This window comes from Stenella coeruleoalba (genome assembly GCF_951394435.1).
Source record: "Stenella coeruleoalba genome assembly, chromosome: 15".
Lineage (NCBI taxonomy): Eukaryota > Metazoa > Chordata > Mammalia > Artiodactyla > Delphinidae > Stenella > Stenella coeruleoalba.
In genome coordinates, this window is record NC_137161.1 from 28,996,729 (window position 1) to 29,020,913 (window position 24,185).

At 42.3% G+C, this 24,185-nt stretch overlaps 1 protein-coding gene across 1 annotated transcript in view; it reads left to right on the forward strand.

Moving 5' to 3' along the window:
* The window catches only part of TMC2 (transmembrane channel like 2), a gene marked incomplete at its 5' end in the record, with an annotated part of 81,093 nt that overhangs the window by 37,149 nt on the left and 19,759 nt on the right, over window positions 1–24,185 (forward strand). The window contains 9 exons of the mRNA XM_079945434.1: window positions 1,080–1,161; window positions 1,551–1,657; window positions 6,404–6,502; window positions 9,690–9,832; window positions 12,062–12,209; window positions 17,804–17,992; window positions 19,110–19,289; window positions 20,733–20,882; window positions 22,846–22,974. Of these exons, the coding sequence (XP_079801560.1) occupies window positions 1,080–1,161; window positions 1,551–1,657; window positions 6,404–6,502; window positions 9,690–9,832; window positions 12,062–12,209; window positions 17,804–17,992; window positions 19,110–19,289; window positions 20,733–20,882; window positions 22,846–22,974 (1,227 nt within the window). The remainder of the gene's footprint in view (window positions 1–1,079; window positions 1,162–1,550; window positions 1,658–6,403; window positions 6,503–9,689; window positions 9,833–12,061; window positions 12,210–17,803; window positions 17,993–19,109; window positions 19,290–20,732; window positions 20,883–22,845; window positions 22,975–24,185) is intronic.

Below are 24,185 nucleotides of genomic sequence, written 5' to 3' on the forward strand. Positions count from 1 at the left end.
ATCTGCCATTCCCCACATCCCTTCCTGTCTTAGGGAGATCTTTGCCGTTATTATCAACCTGTCTTTTGCTTATGAACCCCTCTTCTCCTTGGCATCTGTGAACATTTCCCTCTTCTGACAGGTGGTTTCCTTCCTTATACAGTAATTATCCAATCATGATATAGTCAAAGCCTTCAGGTTTGGAAGCTCGTCTGATTCCTTCAGATAAAATTTCCCTTTTATCCTTTAGCGAATTTACAAAGGAAAATCTCATTTCCTTCATGAATAAGTTCTTTTGAGACCTTTGTAATAATAGAAACTGATCTGAGGATTTTCTCCCTACTTCCTCTTTGCCTGCTGTTTTCTATGAGGTGTTTTTGGGTTTTTTCCATTCCAAATGGATTTATTTCCGGGGGTGGGGATGTTGGAGAGAAGCCCCTTGAAGAGTTGACAAACTTTCACGCAGCCGGCAGACAGACAGCTATTCAAGTTTCTGATTGGTACAAAGTGTCGGAGCTGGAATAGACCATGGAAAGGGGCATAATGCCTTCCCAACTACTTTTAGGAAAAAAAAAAAAAAACAGGCTGCTGTTTCACTAGGAGAAGAATGGGAAGCCACGGGCTGAGATCTCTTTACCACTTCCACCAGCCTTGTAGTTTAGCAATAGTTCCTATCAGATTAAGGCACTTGGCTGTCTGCCAAATGTAGGTATGAGAGTTATGAAATTTCTTTTTTCTCTTGAATTTTTGGTTTAAGATGAAGGAAGTTGTATCAGAGTTTGCTAAGCCAATTTGATTCCCCAAATCATAAATTATACACAGACTTTCTAAGTTCATATGTAAAGTGTCCAAACCTGAAACTTTATCAGCACTATAGACAAATGCAAAGTATTGTGTTGCCCTTGCTTCTCTCTGACTCACACCTGACTTTGGAAAGTGAAGATGTGCACATCCACCTCTGACAGCCTAGGCTCAACAGCTCCAACATGGCAGCCTCACCCACATGTCAACATGTCAACATCTACATGCACCTCCAATTTCCCCTCCAGGCCCAAAGGCAGCGTGTTAATGAACTAAGGGTGTTGCCTGTTTAATTTCAGAAATGGGTCAAGTTTAAAAGAGACTTTGATAATTTCAAGACTCAATGTATTCCCTGGGAAATGAAGATCAAGGACATTGAAAGTGAGTATTTTGGTGTCACTGTTTTTAGTTCGTTTGCTGAAGGGTTTTCCAAGGGTTTGGACTGTGTTCTTGACTAACTGACTAGATTATGTTATAGGTTCTGTTGTACTAGGAGAAAGATGAAAGCAGAAACTAACACATCATTGTAAAGCAATTATCCTCCAATAAAGATATTAAAAAAAAAGAAAAAAGATGAACTTTGGACTAGTCAGACCAAAATTTAAGATGTGCTTCTTCACATCGGTTAGGCCCTTTTTTTCATCTAGAAAAAGAAAAGGGATGTATATTCCACAGACTGACATGAAAATTGAATCCATCACACACATAAAGTCCTCCTTTATGTTAATGTCCTTCTGCAACACTTACATCCACCATCTTTCTCTCTTCAGGTCACTTTGGTTCTTCAGTGGCATCATATTTCATCTTTCTCCGATGGATGTATGGAGTTAACCTCGTCCTTTTTGGCTTAATATTTGGTCTAGTCATAATCCCAGAGGTAAGAAAAGAACTGCTTACAACTTCAGATAGTGTTGAGGCTTATCATGACAGCCATCTTCATTTATATAAATCAAATACTCTGTTTTACAAAGAATCCGTCATTCATTTTAAATTCTGTGCTCACATCATTTGCCCAGATAGCCGAGTACAAAGAATGGACCCTACATTTTTCTACCTTTCATTTTACTTTAAAATTAGTGGAGAATTAATATCTCAGTGAGGTTTTTTTCTCTTTCACCTTGAAAAAAAAAGAGATAGAATGCATTATATCATAATTTATTACCCCAAAGAAACCCTGCATTTGAATAGCACTCCTCACTGTTCTCCCAGATACAATCTTATTATGGGTGTAGGTAGATCCTTACCTATAGCTTAGTAATTGAGAGACAAGAAAGGAACAAATGACCTGTACAAATTTACACAGTAAATTTGTGGTGAATGAGATTCCAGGTTTCCAGAGTGTTGGCCTGGGGCCTTTTCCAGGGGTGCCTGTGGTCCATTAGCGCTTAGCACAGTAATTGCTACAGTCCTGCCTGAACCATTTGGTGCTTGTGCTGGGTACACAAGTGGATTTACCTTTACAGCCTACAGGGTAATGATATTTATGCATTTAGTATTTTTTCCTTTTAGGTTTATTAATTGGCTCTATGATAGGTTACTGATTCCTACTTTATTACAAATGATTCCATGAGAATATTAGAGTCAACTCTATCTGTAGTCACATCTTCGGGAAACTTTCCTGAACATCTATTTTTCACAAAATTAAAAGACTTCCATGGAATGTGAATTAAATCAGATTAGTTAGAAGAAGTGGAGGGTTTATTATAATAGTACTTGGTAGCAAAGGAGTGTTATATTATTGATAAAACCATTGAATTCTTTTCTACATTACCCAAAGAGTATGCTTACAATTATGTCATTAACTAACCTTTATACTCCTTTATGTGCACACCTGGAAATCAAGGATTATGAGTCAGTCCACTTTGTCCTATATATATTCTTAAACCATTGTCACTCTCCAGTACAGAGACAAAGATTTTATTTTATTTTGTTAAATGATTCCATATGAACATTTTTTAAAATTTTTATTTATTTTTGGCTGTGTTGGGTCTCGTTGCTGGGCGCAGGCTTTCTCTAGTTGCAGCGAGCGGGGGCTACTCTTCATTGCGGTGCGTGGGCTGCTCATTGCGGTGGCTTCTCTTGTTGTGGAGCACGGGCTCTAGGCATGCGGGCTTCAGTAGTTGCAGCACGCAGGCCCTAGAGTGCACGGGCTTCGGTAGTTGCAGGCTGCAGGCCCAGTAGTTGTGGTGCACGGGGTCTAGGGTGCGTGAGCTTCAGTAGTTGTGGCTTATGGGCTGTAGAGCGCAGGCAGTAGTTGTGGCACGTGGGCTTAGTTGCTCCACGGCATGTAGGATCTTCCCGGATCAGGGATTGAACCTGTGTCCCCTGCACCGGCAGGTGGATTCTTAACCACTGCACCACCAGGGAAGTCCCCAGAGATAAAGATTTTAAACCTTCTGGCAAATGTGTACAAATGCTCTTGAAAACAAATCTGGTTCTCCCCAGTATTGTCAGAAGTTAAATAGAAGTTTTACTTCTCCCCTCCATAGCCAAGGAGGAGACAGTTTTCCCCAGTAGTTACTGGGGAAATTTACTCTCACAGACTCTTTGCTTTCTTCCTGGGAGTTTTTGATTCCAAATAGATTTATTTCCATGAGAACAGATTACATTTAAAGGCTGTAGGCCTATGAGACATCACTAGAATTTTGCTATACAGTGGTCCAGAAAGGCAGTGTTTTGGGAAAGGTGAATAATTTTTAAAACACTGAGGTTTTTTTTTTTCCTCAAAGAGAATATTACATTTTATATAATTTATATAAATTGATATAATTTATAAATATTTCCTATCAAGGGGACATTTGTTTGAAACAATGAAAATTTAGTGATTGCTGCATTCCAATGAAGCAGCCAAGACCTGAACTGTTCAGGAAAGAACACCTTGATTTGATTGGCAGGTGTTTGGGAAGCCGTCTTGGAGTAGGTTGGGAGAAAGAAGAGAAAGAGAGAGACAGGGAAAGAGTAGAACAGACAAGACTTGATGATAGGTTGGATAACAGCAGTTGAGAATGTGGGGTATCCTAAGATGCCCTCTTAATTAGGATAGTGGGAAATTGGCTTCATGGGAATCTGACACATCCAAATTCACTGCAGGTAGAGTAGAGGAGATGACCTGTTTGTTCAAGGACACGGCTAACTTCAGGGCCCAAAGGTTTTAAGCCTAAACCTAATGATCAGATATTCCTATGGCTCATGGCTGTTTTAAGGCTAACCACCGTGACTCAGAGGGTCTAGGAATAAGAATATTAGAAGTGCTCAAATGTTAGACAACTTTAACAGAATTTTTCCTCATACTCATCTTCTTTTGCCACAAATCCTTGATACATTTTAATGGAATCAAACTTCTCTGAATGCTTGAGTGAATCTTGTTCGGCTTTAATGACAACTGCCTGCAGATCCCAGAATGCCTTCATGGTCCCAGGAGTGCCCTCAGTTATGCTGCAGGAGCTCGCTATCAAGGCCTTGCTACACGACGAGCTCATGTATTTCTTGTCTTAACATGGGCTGCATATGAAAATCACTTGGGGAGTTTTTTTTTAAATATGAAGTCCAATCAATTGAATCTGAATCTCTGAGAATGTGGCTCTGGTGTCCCTATTTTAAAAGTTCCTATGGTAGGCAGGCATCTGAGATTGCCGCCAGTGATCCTCTTCTCCTGGTAGCATGCCCTTGTATAATCAATCCCCTCCACCTGAGTAAAGCCTAGACCTTGTGGCATGCTTTTAACAAATAGAATGTAACCAAAGTGACAGGCTGTCACTTACATGATTAGGTTATAAATGCCTGTGACTTCCATGTGGCATTTTCTCTTGGTTCCCTTCTTGGCTCGCATGCTTTGATGAAGCAACCTGCCAGACTGGAGAGGCCCACTGGAACGGAACTCAGTGTGGCCTTTGGACAAGAGCCAGCAAGGAACTGAGGCCCTCAGTCCAACAGCCCATGAGGAACTAAATCTTGCCAACAATTACGGGAGTGCATCTGGAATCAGATCCTCCCCCACCAGGCCTTCAGATGAGACCAAAGCCCTGGCAGACATCTTGACTGAAGCCTGTGAAAGACCCTGAAGCAAAGGACCCAGCTAAGCCCAACCCAGGTTCCTGACCTGCAGAAACGAGGAGATAGTTTTATGGTAATTTGATATACAAAAATAGATGACAAATACAGCTCCCCAAGTGATCCTAATATGCAGCCAGGGTGTACATTGCTGGTGTACCTTAATTAATTTAATTAAATAATTCTTTAAAATATCTTGTAAGTTCTGCTCTAGGGTTCACATAGGCAGCAGTCAGTCAGTAAGCCTCATATGGGTACTTCCTCTAAAAATAACTATTAAAACTTTCAGATATATGCAAAGGTATAAAGAATGAGCCCATTTGCCTGCCACTAAGTTTAAAAATAAAAAATTACACACACTCTAGAGTCCTCCATCTACTTCTCCCCAATTATGTTACCCACATAACTCTCACAAGTAATCACTCTCCTGAACTTTCCATTTCAACTTACATTTTAAAATGTATTGGCTTAAAGTTAAATAACATAGTTTCTTTTTTTTAAAATCACTCATGTATCTGAAGTTATACTCCCCTTTGCATGATAGTGTAATTTTTTCCTCTCTCATTTACATTTGTTGATTCTCTGACATGTTGCATGCCGCAGCTAGGGATTCCGTGTGCTGCAACTAAAGATCCCACATGTGGTAACGAAGATCCTGCATGCCACAGCTAACACCCAGAGCAGCCAAATAAATAAATATTTTAAAAATATATATATGACTGAATAAACAGGAAGGCACATTCGTGGAAGGGAAAATTTAATATCATAAAAAAGATCAATCCTTCCTAAATCAATATATAAATTTAATACAATCCTTATTTTTTAAATAATTAAGGCTGTGAATCAAGTCATATATATAAAGGGGTATTAATAACAGAATTATGTACACATGAAGAACTAGAAATACTCCAATTAGTCCAACAGTAGGGGATTTGTAAGTAAGGTTATGGTATATACATGTGATTAGATATTTTAAAGTCATTTTGTTTTGAAAAATACCATATGCCATAGGGAATTGGTCATAAAATAATATTAAGCTAGATAATCAAGCTAAAACGTATATAAAACTCAGAAACTCTGAAAGGAAATACATGAATATTTAACAGTCATTATCTTTAGGATGTGAAGGTGACAGGTAATTTTTTAAACATTCTTCTATACTTTTTCACATTTTCTACAATGAGTATGTAATACTTTTAATTACTTTTTTTTTTTTTTTTTGCGGTACGCGGGCCTCTCACTGTTGTGGCCTCTCCCGTTGCGGAGCACAGGCTCCAGATACGCAGGCTCAGCGGCCATGGCTCACGGGCCCAGCCGCTCCGCGGCACGTGGGATCTTCCCGGACCGGGGCATGAACCCGTGTCGCCTGCATCGGCAGGCGGACTCCCAACCACTGCACCACCAGGGAAGCCCGAGTATGTAATACTTTTAAAATCAGAAAAGTGATTAATGTTATTTAAAGGAAAAAGAATGGATATTCCTGCTCTGAGAAGAGATTTAGCCCACTATGTGCACATCTCCGTGTGTTTGTATCTTCTCCACGTGTAATTGTGTCATTCTGTCCCAACACAAGGTGCTGATGGGCATGCCCTATGGAAGCATACCCAGAAAGACGGTGCCTCGGGCTGAGGAAGAAAAAGCCATGGATTTTTCCGTCCTTTGGGATTTTGAGGTACCAACATGCCAATGCACTTCCATTTTGTGATTGTGGATGAGTGTGAAGTGTTTAATTATTGGAAAGCCAGTGCTTTAACCAAATGGGATCCTAGCACTGTGCAAAATGAGCTAGCCAACCATGTCCTCCTAGACCCCCTTCGTGGGTCCTTTTATCACACACTCTGATAAACGTGACTTCCCCATGAGGCCACTGGTCCCCGCATTCTGCCAGATCTATGTAAGGTGATATTACACGATGGTTTTATCTCGGCATAACCACAGTAAGACCCCCAGGCTATTGCCAGTCCAGCCTTTCCCCAACCTTCACGTGACATCTTCAACTGAATATCCTACCTGCTTCTCAAGTCCAACAACTATCCAACCAAACCTACATCACTTTTTCCCATTTCATTTATTGGAACCACTGTTCATCCAGTCATTCAAGTCTGAAACCTGAAAGTCATCCCACATTTCCTCTCCTCACCACCACCCCTCACATCAAATCACTCACTAAATCTGAGCCTATCTACTAAACGTTTCTTAAACCAGTCTCCTTTTCTCCATCCCTCGCACCTCTCCTCAAACCTCACTGTTCCAGGACCACTGTCAGAATCTGCTACCTCTCCTCCCTGCCTTGGCTTGTCTCCTCAAATCTCCATTCCCTCTGCTGCCAGGTGACCTTTCTAAAATGTAAACCTGACCCTGTCACTCCCCACCTCCGATATTCATTTATTCCCACTCCCAGATGGAATAAAGCCGAGTGTTCTGAATTGTGTTTACAAAAGAATTGTTCATGACCTGGCTGCCCTCTACCTCTCCAGTCCCAGTCCCATGTCTGTCTAAGACCTCACACTTCATGCCTCAATATTATCAACTTTCGGGGAAGTCCAGTGCCTCCCTGCCTTTGCTCACGATCCTATGCCTGGAACATCCCTCCCTCTTTTTGGAATCCTCATACCCCCGTGCCTCTGGGGGCCTTGGTCTGCAGCTCCAAGGAGTTCCAGAGGCAGGAGGACTGGCGGTGGTGGTTCAAGCAACACATCTTGCTGCTGCCATCCTTCACTCTCATAGTCTGATTCAAGACACCTCAGAAATGTGCGAAAGTAAGTTGGAGTATTTTTCTAAGTCATTTGGAACAGGGGTGTTCCAAATAACTACTATACCACTAAGAATTACTACTACCACTATATGCTACTACTAAGAATTTCCTTTATTCTTTATTTCACCCAAGGGCTGCTGTTGAAATGTCCTATCCACTCAAAACGAACAATTTATTCAGCAACAATCCCATGTTGTATTTGTTGTTGTTGCCAAGGATAAATTTTTATTTTTCAAGTAAAAATTAAAATTTTGGAAAACTTATATCCATCACCATGACAGTGGCAGTTTCTCAGTAGTTAAATACTTTTCTGATGAGATCAATGGAGATATTAACAGAGTGATTTTTTTTATATTGTATAAGAAATGTGTCAACATTTGGCATATGTTCACAACTCAATGAACCATTACTTTCCAGATGACCAATACATGATGTTACAAAATCATGTGTGAGTAAAAGATCCCACATCTTGATAGTAAAAGACAGAGCAATAGATTTTTAAAAACTATATTTTGAGATAATTTTAGACTTACAGAACAGTTACATAAATAGTACAGAGAGTTCCCATATACCCTTCACCCATTCACCTTATGATAACATCTCATATACCCATAGAACAATTATCAAAACTAAGAAATTAATCTTGATACAATATTATTAACTAAAATATAGTATTTATTTGTATTTCACCAGTTTTTCCACTAATGTTCTTTTTCTATCCCAGGACCCAACTCACAATCTCACATTGATTTAATTGTCACATCTCCTTACTCTCCTCTGATCTGTGACTGTTCTCTATCTTTCAGTGACCTTGACACTTTTGAATAGTGCTGGTCAGTTGTTTGCCCCTGAATTTGGGTTTGTCTGATGTTCTCTCATGATTGTATTAAGCTTATGCATTGTTGGGGAGGTAGCGTGCCTTTCTCAGAGTGTCAAATCAGGGTTACATTATGTTGACCACTTGGTTAAAGTGATATCTGCCAGAATTTGGGCTTCCCTGGTGGTGCAGTGGTTGAGGGTCCGCCTGCCAATGCAGGGGACACGGGTTCGTGCTCTGGTCCGGGAAGATCCCACGTGCCGCGGAGCGGCTGGGCCCATGAGCCATGGCCTCTGAGCCTGCGCGTCCGGAGCCTGTGCTCCACAACGGGAGAGGCCACGACAGTGAGAGGCCCGCATACCACAAAAAAAAAAAAAAAAAAAAAATAGTGATATCTGCCAGAATTCTCTGCTGTAAAGTTAGTATTTTTCCCTTTTTAATTACTTAGTATTTGGGGGAGAGCAATGGATCTTAAGGTATGAAAAAGTTCATTATATGATTCATATTCCACATTGCAACTAACCTTTAAGAAATAACTATTTAGTTATTGGGTTGAGGTATGATATCGAAGAAGAAATAGCCCCAAGTATATGAAAAAATACTATTAAAATTTGGCTCCCCTGTCCAACTACATATCTGTGTGAGGCCAGAATAATCCCGTTTTATATTCAGCAAAGACATAAAAGAAGTGCTAAAATTATAAATTAATTTTACACCTAAATAATTATACCTAAAAAGTGTGCTAATTACACGTAAAGCCAATTATACCAAAAACCAAAATGAAACTTGAAGCTCAGGTTAGATTGTGAGCCTTATCACATAGTTTTCTTTAGAAGTTTTGAAATACTGAGAAAGTTCACGGACTCCCTTCTAGTTCCAGAGTGTAAGACCCTGAGCACTGGGTGGGGGTTGGAGGGGGAATTTGGAGCCGTGTGTGCATGTGCACACAGACACACACACACACACACACACACACACACACACACACACACCCCTTATCCCTAATTTGTCCTGAATGTTAACAACACTCTCCTCCCCGTGCTGTGTCTCCATGCACTCTGTGTAACGGAGAAATAGACAGGAGAAAGACGAGGGGAGACGTGGAGACAGGCATAGACTCTGGGGCAACTGGGGGAGTGAAGGGAAGAACAGGAACATCGAGAACCCTTCCTTCCTCCCCTCCGGCTCCCATCACACCCGAGAAAGAAACCCCAGGTCGATGGAAGCATCCGATGACGGTCACGTTGAGCTTACAAACCCAGAGCATTTGGCTTTGCTGCCCCACAGGGCTACATCAAGTATTCCGCTCTCTTCTACGGCTACTACAACAACCAGAGGACCATCGGGTGGCTGAGGTACAGGTTACCCATGGCTTACTTCATGGTGGGGGTCAGCGTGTTCGGCTACAGCCTGATGATCGTCATTAGATCGTAAGTATGACTGTCTCATTTACAGGCTTTTAATTTTCTTCCCAGAAACAGCCCACTCCTGTGGCCACACTGTGCCTACTTACCTTCTTGTTGGGGATTTAGAGAGAAAACAAGGAAACAAATAAAGCAAATGCAGATTGTCATATGGGGTATAAAAGACATAGACAGGGTAATGTGGGAAGTTCTGGGAAATGGGATAGACAAGTCCTTTAGAGGAGGCTGGGCACAGCACTTTAGACAAAGCAAGAGTATGTGCAAAGGCCCTGAGGCAGCAAATATCCTACTGAGTCCCCAAAACGGTCAAAAAAAACAGTGTGGCTTGAAAGGGAACATGGTACCCTAATTAAGGAGAGGCTGGAGAAGTTTCCAAGGCCTGTTTCTATTTTCCCCAGAGCCCAGCATCCTCAGAAAAACCCTCTGCTTCTCTGTCTAGCTGGCATGTGAGAACTGAGCTGGTGCCTACAAAGATACAATGAGGCTAAACCAGTGTATATGGCAGTGAGTAACCTTGGTGTCCTCTCCAGCCCCAACTCTACTTGTCTCTGTGGTCAGAAATGGCTTTTTAATATGTCTGTGCCTCTTAATTCATGTTCTCTGAAGAAAAACTTTGGCCCAGCCCGAACTGCCTTCTTCTAAGTCAGAGGACCCCAGTTAGCACAGGCTGTGCAGGGTGGGGACACAGTCTGTGCACAGACCTGACCACCAGGCCCACTCACCCTTCAGCAGAGCCACAAGAGAAGAACAGGGCCGCTGTGTGTGCACAGGAAACAGAGCGCCCTTGAAGCCCAGCTAGAACCCCCGGAAAGCGGAAAGCGATGTGCGGGCCCAGCTGGGTTTTCTATCTCATCGTCTCAGGGGAAAATGCTGCTGTTTACAAGAGCCTGCCTGGCACAAGACAGTGACCACTAGGTGACATGTGGCTGCCCAGCTCTATCAAACAAAAGGAAAAAAAAAAAGGAGACAGGCGAGACAGGCTTGGTTTTATTCTTAGCCTTCACATTGCTATGTTTTTCCCTGCCAGATTTAAGGATGTGGAATGTTTCTCTGTTGAACCAAAAAATTAGCTAAGGCAACCAGGCCCCTGGAACTGCAAATCCCAAAAGCCTAACACATCAGATAGAGTCAAAGAGGGGCAACCCCACCCGCATTGTATCTGATGGGACCCCTGCCTGGGATTCCATGGTTCCCACAGGGCTGATCTCCAGGAAGCACAAAGAGAGTGATACCAACCAGGGCTCTTGGCTTCCTTAATCAGTAGAAATTGACTAGAGGCCAGATGAGAAATTCAGGCAAGCCTTTCCTGGGGCCGCTGCTGCAGCAGTGGAGGAGCAAGAACAAACAGCAGGTTCCCTTGCTTGCTCACTGAGGGGGGGAAAGCTTGTTTCTTATATGGGGTGAAGGTAGGGGCGTGTCCAGGGGTCAGGCCAGAGGTGTGGCTTAGGTGTTTTGCCCATTCCTTCGGTGGTATGTGCAGGCATGCTCAGTACTCTGCTTTTGCTCCCAATGCCCTGTTTTTGCTCCTGGCTCTTCAGAAATGGCAGTTGGGATTTTTTGTTTTTTCTTTTGTCTTTTTGTACCTTTTGGGTCCAGAATTTGCCCCAACTGAGCAGGCACACAGTTATTTTTAGTCCCATATAGTTTCTTTGTATTTTGTAGCTCAAGGAGAGGTGTGTCCAGCACTGCAGCAAAGGGTCCCAGGTCCCAGGCCTGTCTCAAGAGGATGAGGACAGGTAGGATGAAATAGGGGGCTATCAAGGCAGGTCCAAGGTACTTTCCTCCGAGCTTGCTTAAGAAAAAGATGTGCGTATTATCTGGTTGTAGTACTAACCGCCTCAGGGCTTATTGAATTTTACATCAGAAAAATATGATTTTTATCCAAGAAAACAGATGAATTAGAAGGGGATATTCTCTGTGAGAATGAAGAGTTCTAAAACATTTGCAGGTGAGTCAAGCTGCAAGACATCAGACGTCAGGGTAGAAAACATGGTTAGTGTTTTCTGTACCCTGCAGACTCCTTGTTACGCAGTTGACACCATGTGTGCTCGCAGGGGACTCTGAATTTGGGGGGAAGGTGCTCTGGCTATCGGTAGCCTGATTCAAATCCATCTTGGCTCTTTCCCTTCACTGGATATCTGCCACCTGTGCCCAAGACTAGCTTAGGCCAGGTTCCTTTGGGCTGACACAGTAGACACAGGGGCAGACATAACAACAGCAGTGTGCACCCTACAGGATGGCCGGCAACACCCAGGGCAGCACGAACGACGGGGAGAGCGATAACTTCACATTCAGCTTTAAGATGTTCACCAGCTGGGACTACCTGATCGGGAATTCAGAGACGGCCGACAACAAATACGCCTCCATCACCATCAGCTTCAAGGTAGTCGCTTCAGGGCCATTCCCACTTCCCGGGGGAACTTTGGGTCCCTCCTCTCATTGGGAGACTTCTCCCAGCTGGGGCATGGGAAATAAGATCCCTGATTAATTTGTGGTAAGGGCTTTACCAGAAGTGGGAGCATAGCTCTCAAGCCTTCAAGAAAGAATGTTCATGGCTGGTACCCACCATCTGTTTCTTAACATGGCAGAGAATCATGGAGCTGGTCCCTGGTTCTGCCTCTTTCCTCATGGAACTGCTTTCTGCTGGAGGAAGTGAAAAGACACACTTGGGGCAGCCGTTCTCAACATTTACACATGTTTGCATGATCTAAGGAGCATTAAAAATCTTCTGGGCCCCACCCCTAGAGATTCTGGTGTAATTGGTCTGGGGTGGGGTCCTGGCATTGGTTTTTTTGTTTTGTTTTGTTTTGTTTTTTTGCGGTACGCGGGCCTCTCACTGTTGTGGCCTCTCCCGTTGCGGAGCACAGGCTCAGCGGCCATGGCTCATGGGCCCAGCCGTTCCGCGGCATGTGGGATCTTCCCGGACCGGGGCACGAACCTGTGTCCCCTGCATTGGCAGGTGGACTCTCAACCACTGTGCCACCAGGGAAGCCCCTGGCATTGGTTTTTTAAAAAATCCCCCAAGAACACCCACAAAGAGTTGAGAACCCGGTTTGGGGGTGTGGGAATAAAGGAATCAATTAAGTGTACAACTCCACACTTAATTATCTATTAATTTGTTCACAAGAGAGATATGAGGTGGCCTACAGAATATAGAATGAAAACAAGCCTGAGGGTGAGCAGATGAATGAAGGCAGAAGCAGTGCACATCTCACTTTTCCCTCCATGACTGTAAAAACCATTCAGAGTTCTTTTTTATTTATTTATTTATAACATCTTTATTGGAGTATAATTGCTTTACAGTGGTGTGTTAGTTTCTGCTTTATAACAAAGTGAATCAGCTCTACATATACATATATCCCCATATCTCCTCCCTCTTGCTTCTCCCTCCCACCCTCCCTATCCCACCCCCCTAGGTGGTCACAAAGCACCGAACTGATCTCCCTGTGCTATGTGGCTGCTTCCCACAAGCTATCTATTTTACATTTGGTAGTGTATATATGTCCATGCCACTCTCTCACTTCGTCTCAGCTTACTCTTCCCACTCTCCGTGTCCTCAAGTCCATTCTCTACGTCTGCGTCTTTATTCCTGTCCTGCCCCTAGGTTCATTAGAACCTTTCTTTTTTTTTTAGATTCCATGTATATGTGTTAGCATACGGTATTTGTTTTTCTCTTTGTGACTTACTTCACTGTGTATGACAGACTCTAGGTCCATCCACCTCACTACAAATAGAGTTCTTTTTTTTTAATTGAAGTATATTTGATTTACAATGTTGTGTTAATTTCTGTTGTATAGCAAAGTGATTCCATTATACATATATATTCATTTTCATATTCTTTTCCTAGGTTACTACAAGTTATTGAATATAGTTCCCTGTGCTATACAGTAGGACCTTGTTGTTTGTCTATTTTGTATATAGTAGTTTGTATCTGCCTAATCCCAAACTCCTAATTTATTCCCCCCTTTCTCCTTTAGTAACCATAAGTTTGTTTTCTATGTCTATGAGTCTGTTTCTGTCTTGTAAATAAGTTCATTTGTATCATATTTTAGATACCACATATAAGTGATATCATATGGTATTTGTCTTTCTGTTTCTGCCTTACCTCACTTAGCATGATGATCTCTAGGTCCATCCATTATTTCATTCTTTTATATAGCTGGGTAATATTCCATTGTGTGTGTGTGTGCGTGTGTGTACGCCACATCTTCTTTATCCATTCATCTGTCAATGGACTCTTAGATTGCTTCCATGTCTTGGTGCTTATAAATAGTGCTGCAATGAACATTGGGGGTGCATATATCTTTTCAAATTAGAATTTTTGTCTTTTCCAGATATATGCCCAGGAGTGGGATTGCTGGATCATGTAGTAACTCTATGTTTAGTTTTACTATTCTCCACAGTGGCTGCAGTTCCCACCAACAGCATAGGAGGGTTCCCTTTTCTCCACACCCTCTCCAGCATTTATTATTTGTAGACCTTTTAATGATAGCCATTCTGACAGGTGTGAGGTGATACCTCATTGTAGTTTTGATTTGCATTTCTCTGATAATTAGCATGTTGAGCATCTTTTCATGTGCCTGGTGGCCATCTGTATGTTTTCTTAAAAACCATTCAAAGTTCTTGATAGTCCTCAAAAAAAAAGATAAATAAAGTTCTTGATAGTCCAATGCTTCTCCTGTCTGATCGGTCAGACTTTTTTACCCCAGAACCTTGCAGAGGTCAGATCTACACCGCAACGGTGCTTGGTTGTCTTGCCTTCTTCTCTCTCTTCTCTCCTGGCCCTTCTGGGAGGAGAAGTGGGCTGCTGCCCACTGATACCAATCGTTGCCTACAGAAGACAGGTACACCCACCAGGGACAGGGCTTGGGTTCAGCAACTCACTACATGGGTTTCATGAGCCCCAGAGTCAGCTTGGCAGTGGGTAGAGCAGGGAGCGGGCTCAGTTCTCCTTCTCCTTCTCCTTCTCCTTCTCAGCAATGCGAAGCCTGTGGTGGAGCATCCAAGGGCAGGGTAGGGGTCAACAAGGACTTTGACCCTTCCTTCGGGACCACTAGAGAGAGACAAAGAAGGTCAATGCCTGTGAAACACTTTGAACATATGGGAAGGAGAAGGCTTCCCCTCTGAGTCTGTTAAAAACCACTTATATAACAGGACACATGTCGTGAGAACTGTGTGCGTTAATGTATACTAACTACCTGATGAGTTAGTTGAAACTGAACCCGAACACAATAACTGTTAATTGATTGAAAAATCTCCTTCCTTCTCCCAAGGCAATAGAAATAAAAACAAAAATAAACAAATGGCACCTAATCAAACTTACAAGCTTTTGCACAGCAATGAAAACCATAAACAAAACAAAAAGACATCCTACAGAATGGGAGAAAATATTTGCAAATGATGCAACCGACAAGGGCTGAATTTCCAAAATATACAAACAGTGCATACAACTCAACAGCAAAAAAACAAACAACCCTATCCAAAAATGGGCAGAAGACCTAAATAGACATTTCTCCAAAGAAGACATACAGATGGCCAATAGGCACATGAAAAGATGCTCAACATCACTAATTATTAGAGAAATGCAAATCAAAACTACAATGAAGTACCACCTCACACGAGGTGGAGAAAAGTTACATTCCCACTGTTACTGGGAATGTAAGTTGGTGCAGCCACTATGAAAACAGTATGGACGTTCCTCAGAAAACTAAAAATAGAATTACCATACGAGCCAGCAATCCCACTCCTGTGCATGTATCCAGACAAAACTGTAATTCAAAAAAGATACATGCACCCCCTATGTTCATAGCAGCACTATTCACAGTAGCCAAGACATGGAAACAACCTAAATGTCCATTGATAGATGAATGGATAAAGAAGATGTGGTACAATGGAATACTACTCAGCCATATAAAAGAACAAAATAATGCCATTTGCAGCAACATGAATGCAACTAGAGATTATCATATTAAATGAAGTAAGTCAGAAAGAGAAAGACAAACACCATATGATATCACTTACATGTGGAATCTAAAAAATGACACAAATGAACCTATCTAGGAAACAGAAAGAGACTCATGGACATAGAGAACAGACTTGTGGTTGCCAAGGGGGAGGGAGGTGGGGGAGGAATGGGAGTGGGAGGTTGGGGTTAGCAGATGGACGCTTTTATATATAGAATGGATAAACAACAAGGTCCTACCATATAGCACAGAGAGCTATATTCAATATCCTATGATAAACCATAATGGAAAAAGAATATTTTTTTAAAGAATGTATATATATATATATATATATATATATATATATATATATATATATATAAAACTGAATCACTTTGCTGTACAGTAGTAATTAACACAACATTGTAAATCAACTACACTTCAATTTAAAAAAAATCTCCCAGGTACTTTGGTGTCCGGGAGACCTCATTTTCCATCCTGGCTCTGCCATGTACTAATTGTGTCTTTCTATGAAAAACTTACTAATGCAGGATACAAGGTTAATAATAAAAAATCTATTGTATTTTTATACACTAGCAGCAAATAATTAGAAAATAATTTAATTCCATTTTCAATAAAATGACATAAAGTACAAAAAATTTCAAGGAATATAGATTTAACAACAACAACAAAAAAATGTGTGACTGCCTACACCAAAAAGTACAAAACATTGCTGAAAGGAATTAAGAAACTCTAAATAAATGGAAAAATATACCATGCCCATGGATTAGAACAGAGGTCAGCAAACTACGGCCCAGGGTCCAAATCCAGCCTGCTGCCTTTTTTTTTTTTTTTTTGCGGTACGCGGGCCTCTCACTGTTGTGGCCTCTCCCACTGCGGAGCACAGGCTCCGGCCACGCAGGCTCAGCGGCCATGGCTCACGGGCCCAGCCGCTCCACGGCATGTGGGATCCTCCCGGACCGGGACACAAACCCATGTCCCCCGCATCGGCAGGCGGACTCTCAACCACTGCGCCACCAGGAAAGCCCTGCCTCTTTTTGTAAATAAGATTTTATTGAGACAAAGTCATGCTCATTTATTTATATATTATCTATAGATGATTTCATGCTACAGAGACATAGTTGAGTAGCTATGAGAGAGACCACGTGGCTTGCAAAACCAAAAATATTTGCTATCTGGTTTTCTAATAGAAAAAAACTTGGCCAGAACTTTTTAATTAAAAAAGCCAGCTCCCTGGGCTTCCCTGGTGGCGCAAGGGAATATAATTGACATACAGCACTGTATTAGTTTAAGGTGTACAGCATAATGCTTTGACTTACATACATCATGAAATTATTACCACAGTAAGTTTAATGAACATCCATCATCTCATATAGATACAAAATTAAAGAAATAGAAAAAAAAAATTTTTCCTGTGATGAGAATTCCGGATTTACTCTAACAACTTTCATATATAACATACAGCAGTGTTAATTATATTTAACATGTACCTTACATCCCTAGTACTTATTTATCTTGTAACTAGAAGTTTGTATCTTTTGACTGCCTTCCTCCAGTTCTCCCTCCATCCACCCCATCCCACACCTCTGGTAACCACAAATCTGATCTCTTTTTCTATATGTTTGTTTGTTTGTTTGTTTGTTTGCTGAGTATAATTGACTTACAACACTATGTTAGTTCCTGTTATACAGCAGAGTGATATTTCTCTACAATTCAAAATGACCACCATGGTAAGTCTAGTTATAATATGTCACCCTACAAAGATATTACATAGTCATTAATTATATTTCCCACTTTGTACATTTCATACTCGTGACATTTATTTTTCACCTGGAAGTTTGTACCTCTTAATCTCCCTCACCTATTCAAAATATATTTTCTTAAAGAAAAGAATTATCCATATACCACCCCCTCTGAATTCTTTCATTTCTGGAAATATAGAAAGTAGTAATCTCAAGGAACCCAACAACAGTGGTTTCTTGTTATTATTCACATCTCATTTTCACACATCAAGGAATCAATAGTGGATGAACAAGAGAGTAACAAAGAAGAAAATGTCCATCTGACAAGATTTCTCCGTGTCCTGGCCAACTTTCTCATCATCTGCTGTTTGTGTGGAAGTGGGTACCTCATTTACTTTGTGGTGAAACGATCCCAAGAATTCTCCAAAATGCAGAATGTCAGCTGGTATGAAAGAAATGAGGTGAGGAGGGCATCTCTGCTGAAGTGAATATTTCAGGAAAATACTGAAATTACCCTGGTTCCTATGCCATTCAGCTGAATTATTGAATTCTGGACTATTGGACTAATTTTAAAAAGTGAAATTACATCGCTTATAAATCAATTGTCTAGTAATGCATGGGTGTGATTCTGGGCTTCCTTTTCTGTTCCATTGGTCTATTTGTCTATTCTTGCACTAATAACACACTGATAAACTATGGCTTTATAGTATGTCTTGATATCTGACAGAGTGAGTTCTCTCATCAAGATCCACAATAACACACATTAAGGTTTTATTGCACTTGCATTGAATCCATAAATCTCTCCTGGGAATTTGACATCTGTGGTAGTTGGCAAAAATAGCTACAAATTCTTCCCATCCTTGTATCCACATTTTTTTGCAATGTGGTTTTCTAGTTCCTCCCATGAAGAGGTGAAATCTGTTTCCCCATCCCTTGCCTTAGTCAGTGAAACAGTAGCAGCAATGATACAAGCAGACTTGAAAAGTGCTTGTATTTTAGAACTTGCTCTCTTGGGAACCTGAGACCTCCACCATGTGAATGATGCCCAGCTAGCCTCCTAAATGATGAGCGGCACATGGCCCAATTATCTCATCACCTTAGGTGACAGCAAATCCACCACCAGATGTGTGAATGAAGCTGACCCCAAAGGCCACACCCTGCACCACATCCCTCTACTGTTGGTTCCGTTCTGTGATCTGAATTTCTGGTCTTGCATGCTCCTGAGATGAGGAGATTCTTACCTAGCTCACAGCTTTTACAGAATACGAAGCACTGTCCCATATGTTAATTCATTTACTTCTCAAAGATAGTTTGCTATTTTTATCAATGCTAATAACAGCAATCGTGGTGACAACCAGTCACAGAGCAGTTAGGACCTGTGGAACATACACTGACTGCTCAGGGCTTGTTGGTGCCTTCGCCAGGGTCATAGAGCAAGTTGTGGAGACCCCGGGGCATTTCCAGAGGCAGAGGAGGGGGCAAAAAGGAGATGGAGATGCATGGCCCTGGGGGTGCAGAGATGGTGGAGAAGCAAGTGATATTGATGACAAAACTAACCCAGCTCTCCCAATTTCTCAGGTAGAAATTGTGATGTCCCTGCTTGGGATGTTTTGTCCCCCTCTGTTTGAAACCATTGCTGCCCTGGAGAATTACCACCCACGCATTGGACTGAAGTGGCAGCTGGGACGCATCTTTGCACTCTTCCTGGGAAACCTCTACACGTTTCTTTTGGCCCTGATGGATGACGTCCACCTGAAGGTAAAGACCACAAACATCCCCCCAATTCCTAGTGCCCACCAAATTTCTTTTTTAAATATAATAATTTCCTTGTGCATAATTTATATCAATTTAAAATTTTTTGGAAAGGTCAGAAAAGTAAAATGAAGAAAAATATCACCAGATTCCTATGACCCAATTGTTAACATTTTGCTTCAGTTCTTTACTGTCTTTTTCTTAGGCTTTTTCACATCATCTGCATGTCATTTGGTACCCTTAATATTTTATCTGCAGGCTTTTCCATATTGTTTCTTAGCTACCATAAATGTTTACCAGCCCAGTATGTGCCCACTGAGCTGATAAGTCATGGTTGAGTTAACCTTTCATCACTGCTCACCAGGTGGATATAGCGTACCCACCAAGCCAGGCCCTGGGGGTACAGCAGAGAGTAAGACACGGTCCTGTTCCAGGGGAGACAGACTCATTCATCGAAGCATGCTGGGGCAGGTGCTTCAGTGGGAGCAAGCCCCGGGCAGTGTGGCAGTACACAGGAGGGGCTGCAAACCCCACCGTGGGGGATCTTAGCAGACCTTGGAAAAAGCAGAGGGAACAGCTCATGCACACAGGGAACTATGAGTTAGCTGAACAATAGAGTGGAGGGGAAGAAGTGAAAAGTGAAATTGGGGGAAGGGCCAGATTATGATGCTCCTCTTTCCCACACGTCCCTCCTCATGAACTTTTTCCTGAGGTTAACAGGAAGCTACTGGAAGTTTCTCAGCATGGAAGTGACTGGATCTGACCGTTGCCTACTCTCCATCTTCATTTCTTGCTTCCCTCCTACCCTAGTAAACTCCTTCACCCTCCTGAGCCTCACATTTCCTCCACGGGGCAAAATTCTCTCTTGCTTCTCTCTCCATCCTTCTCCCCGTGTTTGACTAGTTGACTAATCCTCCTGCGGTGTGGCTCAGATGTCACTGCCCCCAGGAAGGGCCCTGTTGTCTGATGTGGATTTCCTCAGTCCCCAAAGAAAATTTCCCACAGCTCTTATCACTCTGGTCTGTAATTGTCTGTTCATCTCTGTCACTTACTAGACAATGAACTTTCTGAGGAAAGCTCCGTTCACTCCTGTGTCACTCCTGTTCACTCTTGTGTCACCATTGCCTTATAGGCCCAGAATAGACCCTGAATAAATTAATCTCAAAAGAACAATGAGTAACTGAATGGATGGACAAATGGATGAAGGGACAGATGACTAATAACAGAGAAGAAAACTTCCTGGAAAAGACACAAGGACTTTAGCCAGTTGCCCCCCTCTCCTCTATAGATTGAAAGGCTGGGAGGGCATTTCTGGAGAGACCTGTTGAGGGGTAGGGCAGGGGCTAGATGGTAGGGTTGTGGCATATGCTGGCTCTATTTGTTGTTCCTGTAGAAACATTGGACCTTCCCTGGCTCCTTCCAACCCCACATCTCCATCTTCCATTCTAGCTTTCTAACGAAGAGACAATAAAGAACATCACTCACTGGACTCTGTTTCACTACTACAACTCCTCGGGTTGGAATGAGAGCGTCCCCCGGCCACCCCTACACCCTGCAGATGTGCCCCGGGGTTCTTGCTGGGAGACAGCTGTGGGCATTGTGAGTAGTTACGCTCTCCTGAAAAGATGATCCCTGTTCTCAGTTCTTCGTTGTCCCTTCTTGATGTTTCCATTTTTAAGCCACCAAAATGTCAAGCTAGCATTTCTTAGGAAAGTTCCACCTTTTCACATTATCTTTTTTTCAGTGTCCCAAACATTTCTCTCTGTGCTTCTTCTAGCAGTCTAATACCACTTGGATTTATTTGGAGTTTTACTGCAGATTTCACTGAAAGCCTGAGGTTCTCCACCTGGAAATCATGAATACAACTCCTAAAAGTTGTATACAAGATTTTGTGTGTATATGCATCTGTGCATTTTTCTGTAAAGAGAATTAAAGATTTTCATTAGATTGTCAAAAATTAACAACGACCATTTCCCCTTATCCACTTTCACTACTGTTCCTGTAGCTTACACAGTGTGGACTTCAAAGGCTAGTGTTCTTTGCCTTCCTAGGCAGAAACTTGAAGTATTCACAGGTAACACAGGGATCAGCTGCCTTCTCTTCCTCAACTCCATCTCTTTGCATGGGGTTTCTATTCACCTGCCACCCCTGAAGAATCCATGCCCATAGAGCATTGGACAACAGTGTTCTTAACGGAGGTTGATGAAGTCCCATAGAGGAGAGGATTATATCACACACTTCATCAAACACTGCCTACAAGTCCAACAGCAGATATTTTCCTGAGGCAGGGTTTCCTTTCCACGGGGTCCTGGGGGCTTTTTCTCCCTGCTTCCTTCACAGAAGGCTCAGACTCATGACTTCTCATCTCCTCCAGTCTAAATTCCCCCATTCTCTTCAAATCGTCCTCATCTTTAATATGTAGAGCAGCTCACATTTCTAAACCCATCACAGTGTGTAACAGAGAAAACCTTCAAGTCAGTGAAACCTACCCTCTTTAGAAGACAAAAGAGAGTTTGTTACCTATATGATTCCTTTGGAATATTCTGCTATAGAATTTCTCTTTTCCTTCCTCACATCTTGGAAGGCATCTCTCTTGCCCTCCTCCCTGAATGCCCATCACTGATTAAAACTTGTTTCCTTCTGAGTTTGTTGGTAATGATGGGTTTGAGGCATAATGTCCTGCTCACCTATGTCCACCACCACCTTCACCCCAGGCCCCAGAGCATCACCTTGCATAGACGTGGAGACCTGATACAAGTCAGTTTGTGTTTTACTTAAGAGTAAGAGTCTGAATTCTTGTTAAGGAAAAACCCTGAAAACTCATCAGCTGTTCATCCAGCAAGCATTTATTAATCATCTTGGAAGATACAAAAATGAATAGAGCAGACCCTGTGTCCCCTGGGAACTCCAAGTCTATTAGATGTCTTAAAGATTGTGATGAAGTCGGGTAGATCTTTCCAACTTTTCAAAAAGAATTAATAAATTATATGTACTCTACACATCAAAGAAAACTTTGTTCCTTTGCTTTTGGCTCTTCTTCTATGTGCCTCTGTGAAAAACCTACATTATTTTCTCTACATACCCCCCAAAAAAAATCCAGTTAGCAGGGGGTGAAGAAAACCAGCAGCTGTCCCCAGGGACAGTGGTCAGATTCAGTCTTAGCTGCGGCAGCTGGCACTTCAGAGCAGATGGGGGAAGCAAGGAGTGAGCCTTCAGATCCCACATCTATGCAATAGTGCTGATAACTACCAAATACTGGGTATTGCCAACTGCTAGGCAATTTGCATACATAATCACTAACTTTCCCAGTAACCCTGCAAGGTTAATGTATCAACTTCAAAAGGTTCAGAGACTATTCCAAAGCAATGAATTAGTAACTTGTAGAGCTGGAACCTATAGTAAGCATTTTTCAAAGCATGGGGTCTTTTATCTGCACGACCATTAATCAGAGGGTCACAGAGAAGAATAAGAGTGGGTGGGGGAGCGTTGGCATGCAGTCAGTTGGGAGAAGCAGGCATGGTCAAACCCTGACCATCCCCTTTCTCTATGTTCCTCCTCGCAGGAATTCATGAGGCTGACAGTGTCGGACATGCTGGTAACGTGTATCACCATCCTGCTGGGGGACTTCCTGCGGGCTTGCTTTGTCCGGTTCATGAACTACTGCTGGTGCTGGGACCTGGAGGCTGGATTTGTAGGTCACCACTTCATGGACATTGTGCAGAAAGGCGTTCCAATCATCCTTTCTGTTACAGTCAGATGCATTCTGTGCATTTCTTTAGATGCTTAATGACAGTCTCTACTCTGTGGAGTAGTATTTCATTTTTTCTAAGCAGGACATAAAATCCAGTAGATAAAAAGTATTTTTTGGTTTGTTTGTTTTTTTTGCGTTACGCGGGCCTCTCACTGTTGTGGCCTCTCCCGTTGCGGAGCACAGGCTCCGGACGCGCAGGCTCAGCGGCCATGGCTCACGGGCCCAGCCACTCCGTGGCATGTGGGTTCTTCCTGGACCAGGGCACGAACCCGTGTCCCCTGCATCGGCAGGCGGACTCTCAACCACTGCACCACCCGGGAAGCCCTAAAAAGTATTTTTAATATTTTCAAATGTTAAATTTTAAATTCCCAAGATTTAACCCTCCTATATTTGGATTCTGCATGTTTCTTCCTTTAATCCACGCTCACCTGACTTTCCTTCTCTCTCTCCTCACTTTGTTTTCCTCCTTCTCTCATTCTTGTCACTTTTTATCTCCATTTCTGGAAGACAAATTGGGAAGCAGGTTTCAGGTGGCCTCACAAGGACACCGACTACTCCCTAATGCTCACACACTTTATGTTCTTTCAAACAGTTGACAAATTTCCAAAACTCTGAAAATCAGAGTCAGGTTGAAAATCTGCATCTGGCTGAGGTGTTTCCTTTCCATGAAAAAGAAGATGACAGTGGGGTTTCCTTAGTGGTGCAGTGGTTAAGAATCTGCCTACCAATGCAGGGGACACGGTTTCGATCCCTAGTCCGGGAAGATCCCACATACCATGGAGCAACTAAGCCCGTACATCACAACTACTGAGCCTGCGCTCTAGAGCCCGCGAGCCACAACTACTGAAGCGTGTGCGCCTAGAGCCCATGCTCCATAACAAGAGAAGCCACCACAATGAGAAGCCCGTGCACCGCAACGAAGAGTAGCCCCTGCTCACCACAACTAGAGAGAAAGCCTACGTGCAGCAGCAAAGACCCAACGCAGCCAAAAATTAATTAATTAATTAATTTGAAAAAATGATGAGAAGGAGAAAAGAGAATTGGAGGATTTATTTATTTTGTTTTTAAAGCTTTCTTTACATTTGACTCCTCATTTAATTATTTGCATTTTGTTATTTATTTGATTTACTCCTTGCTTATAATTTCAAGTT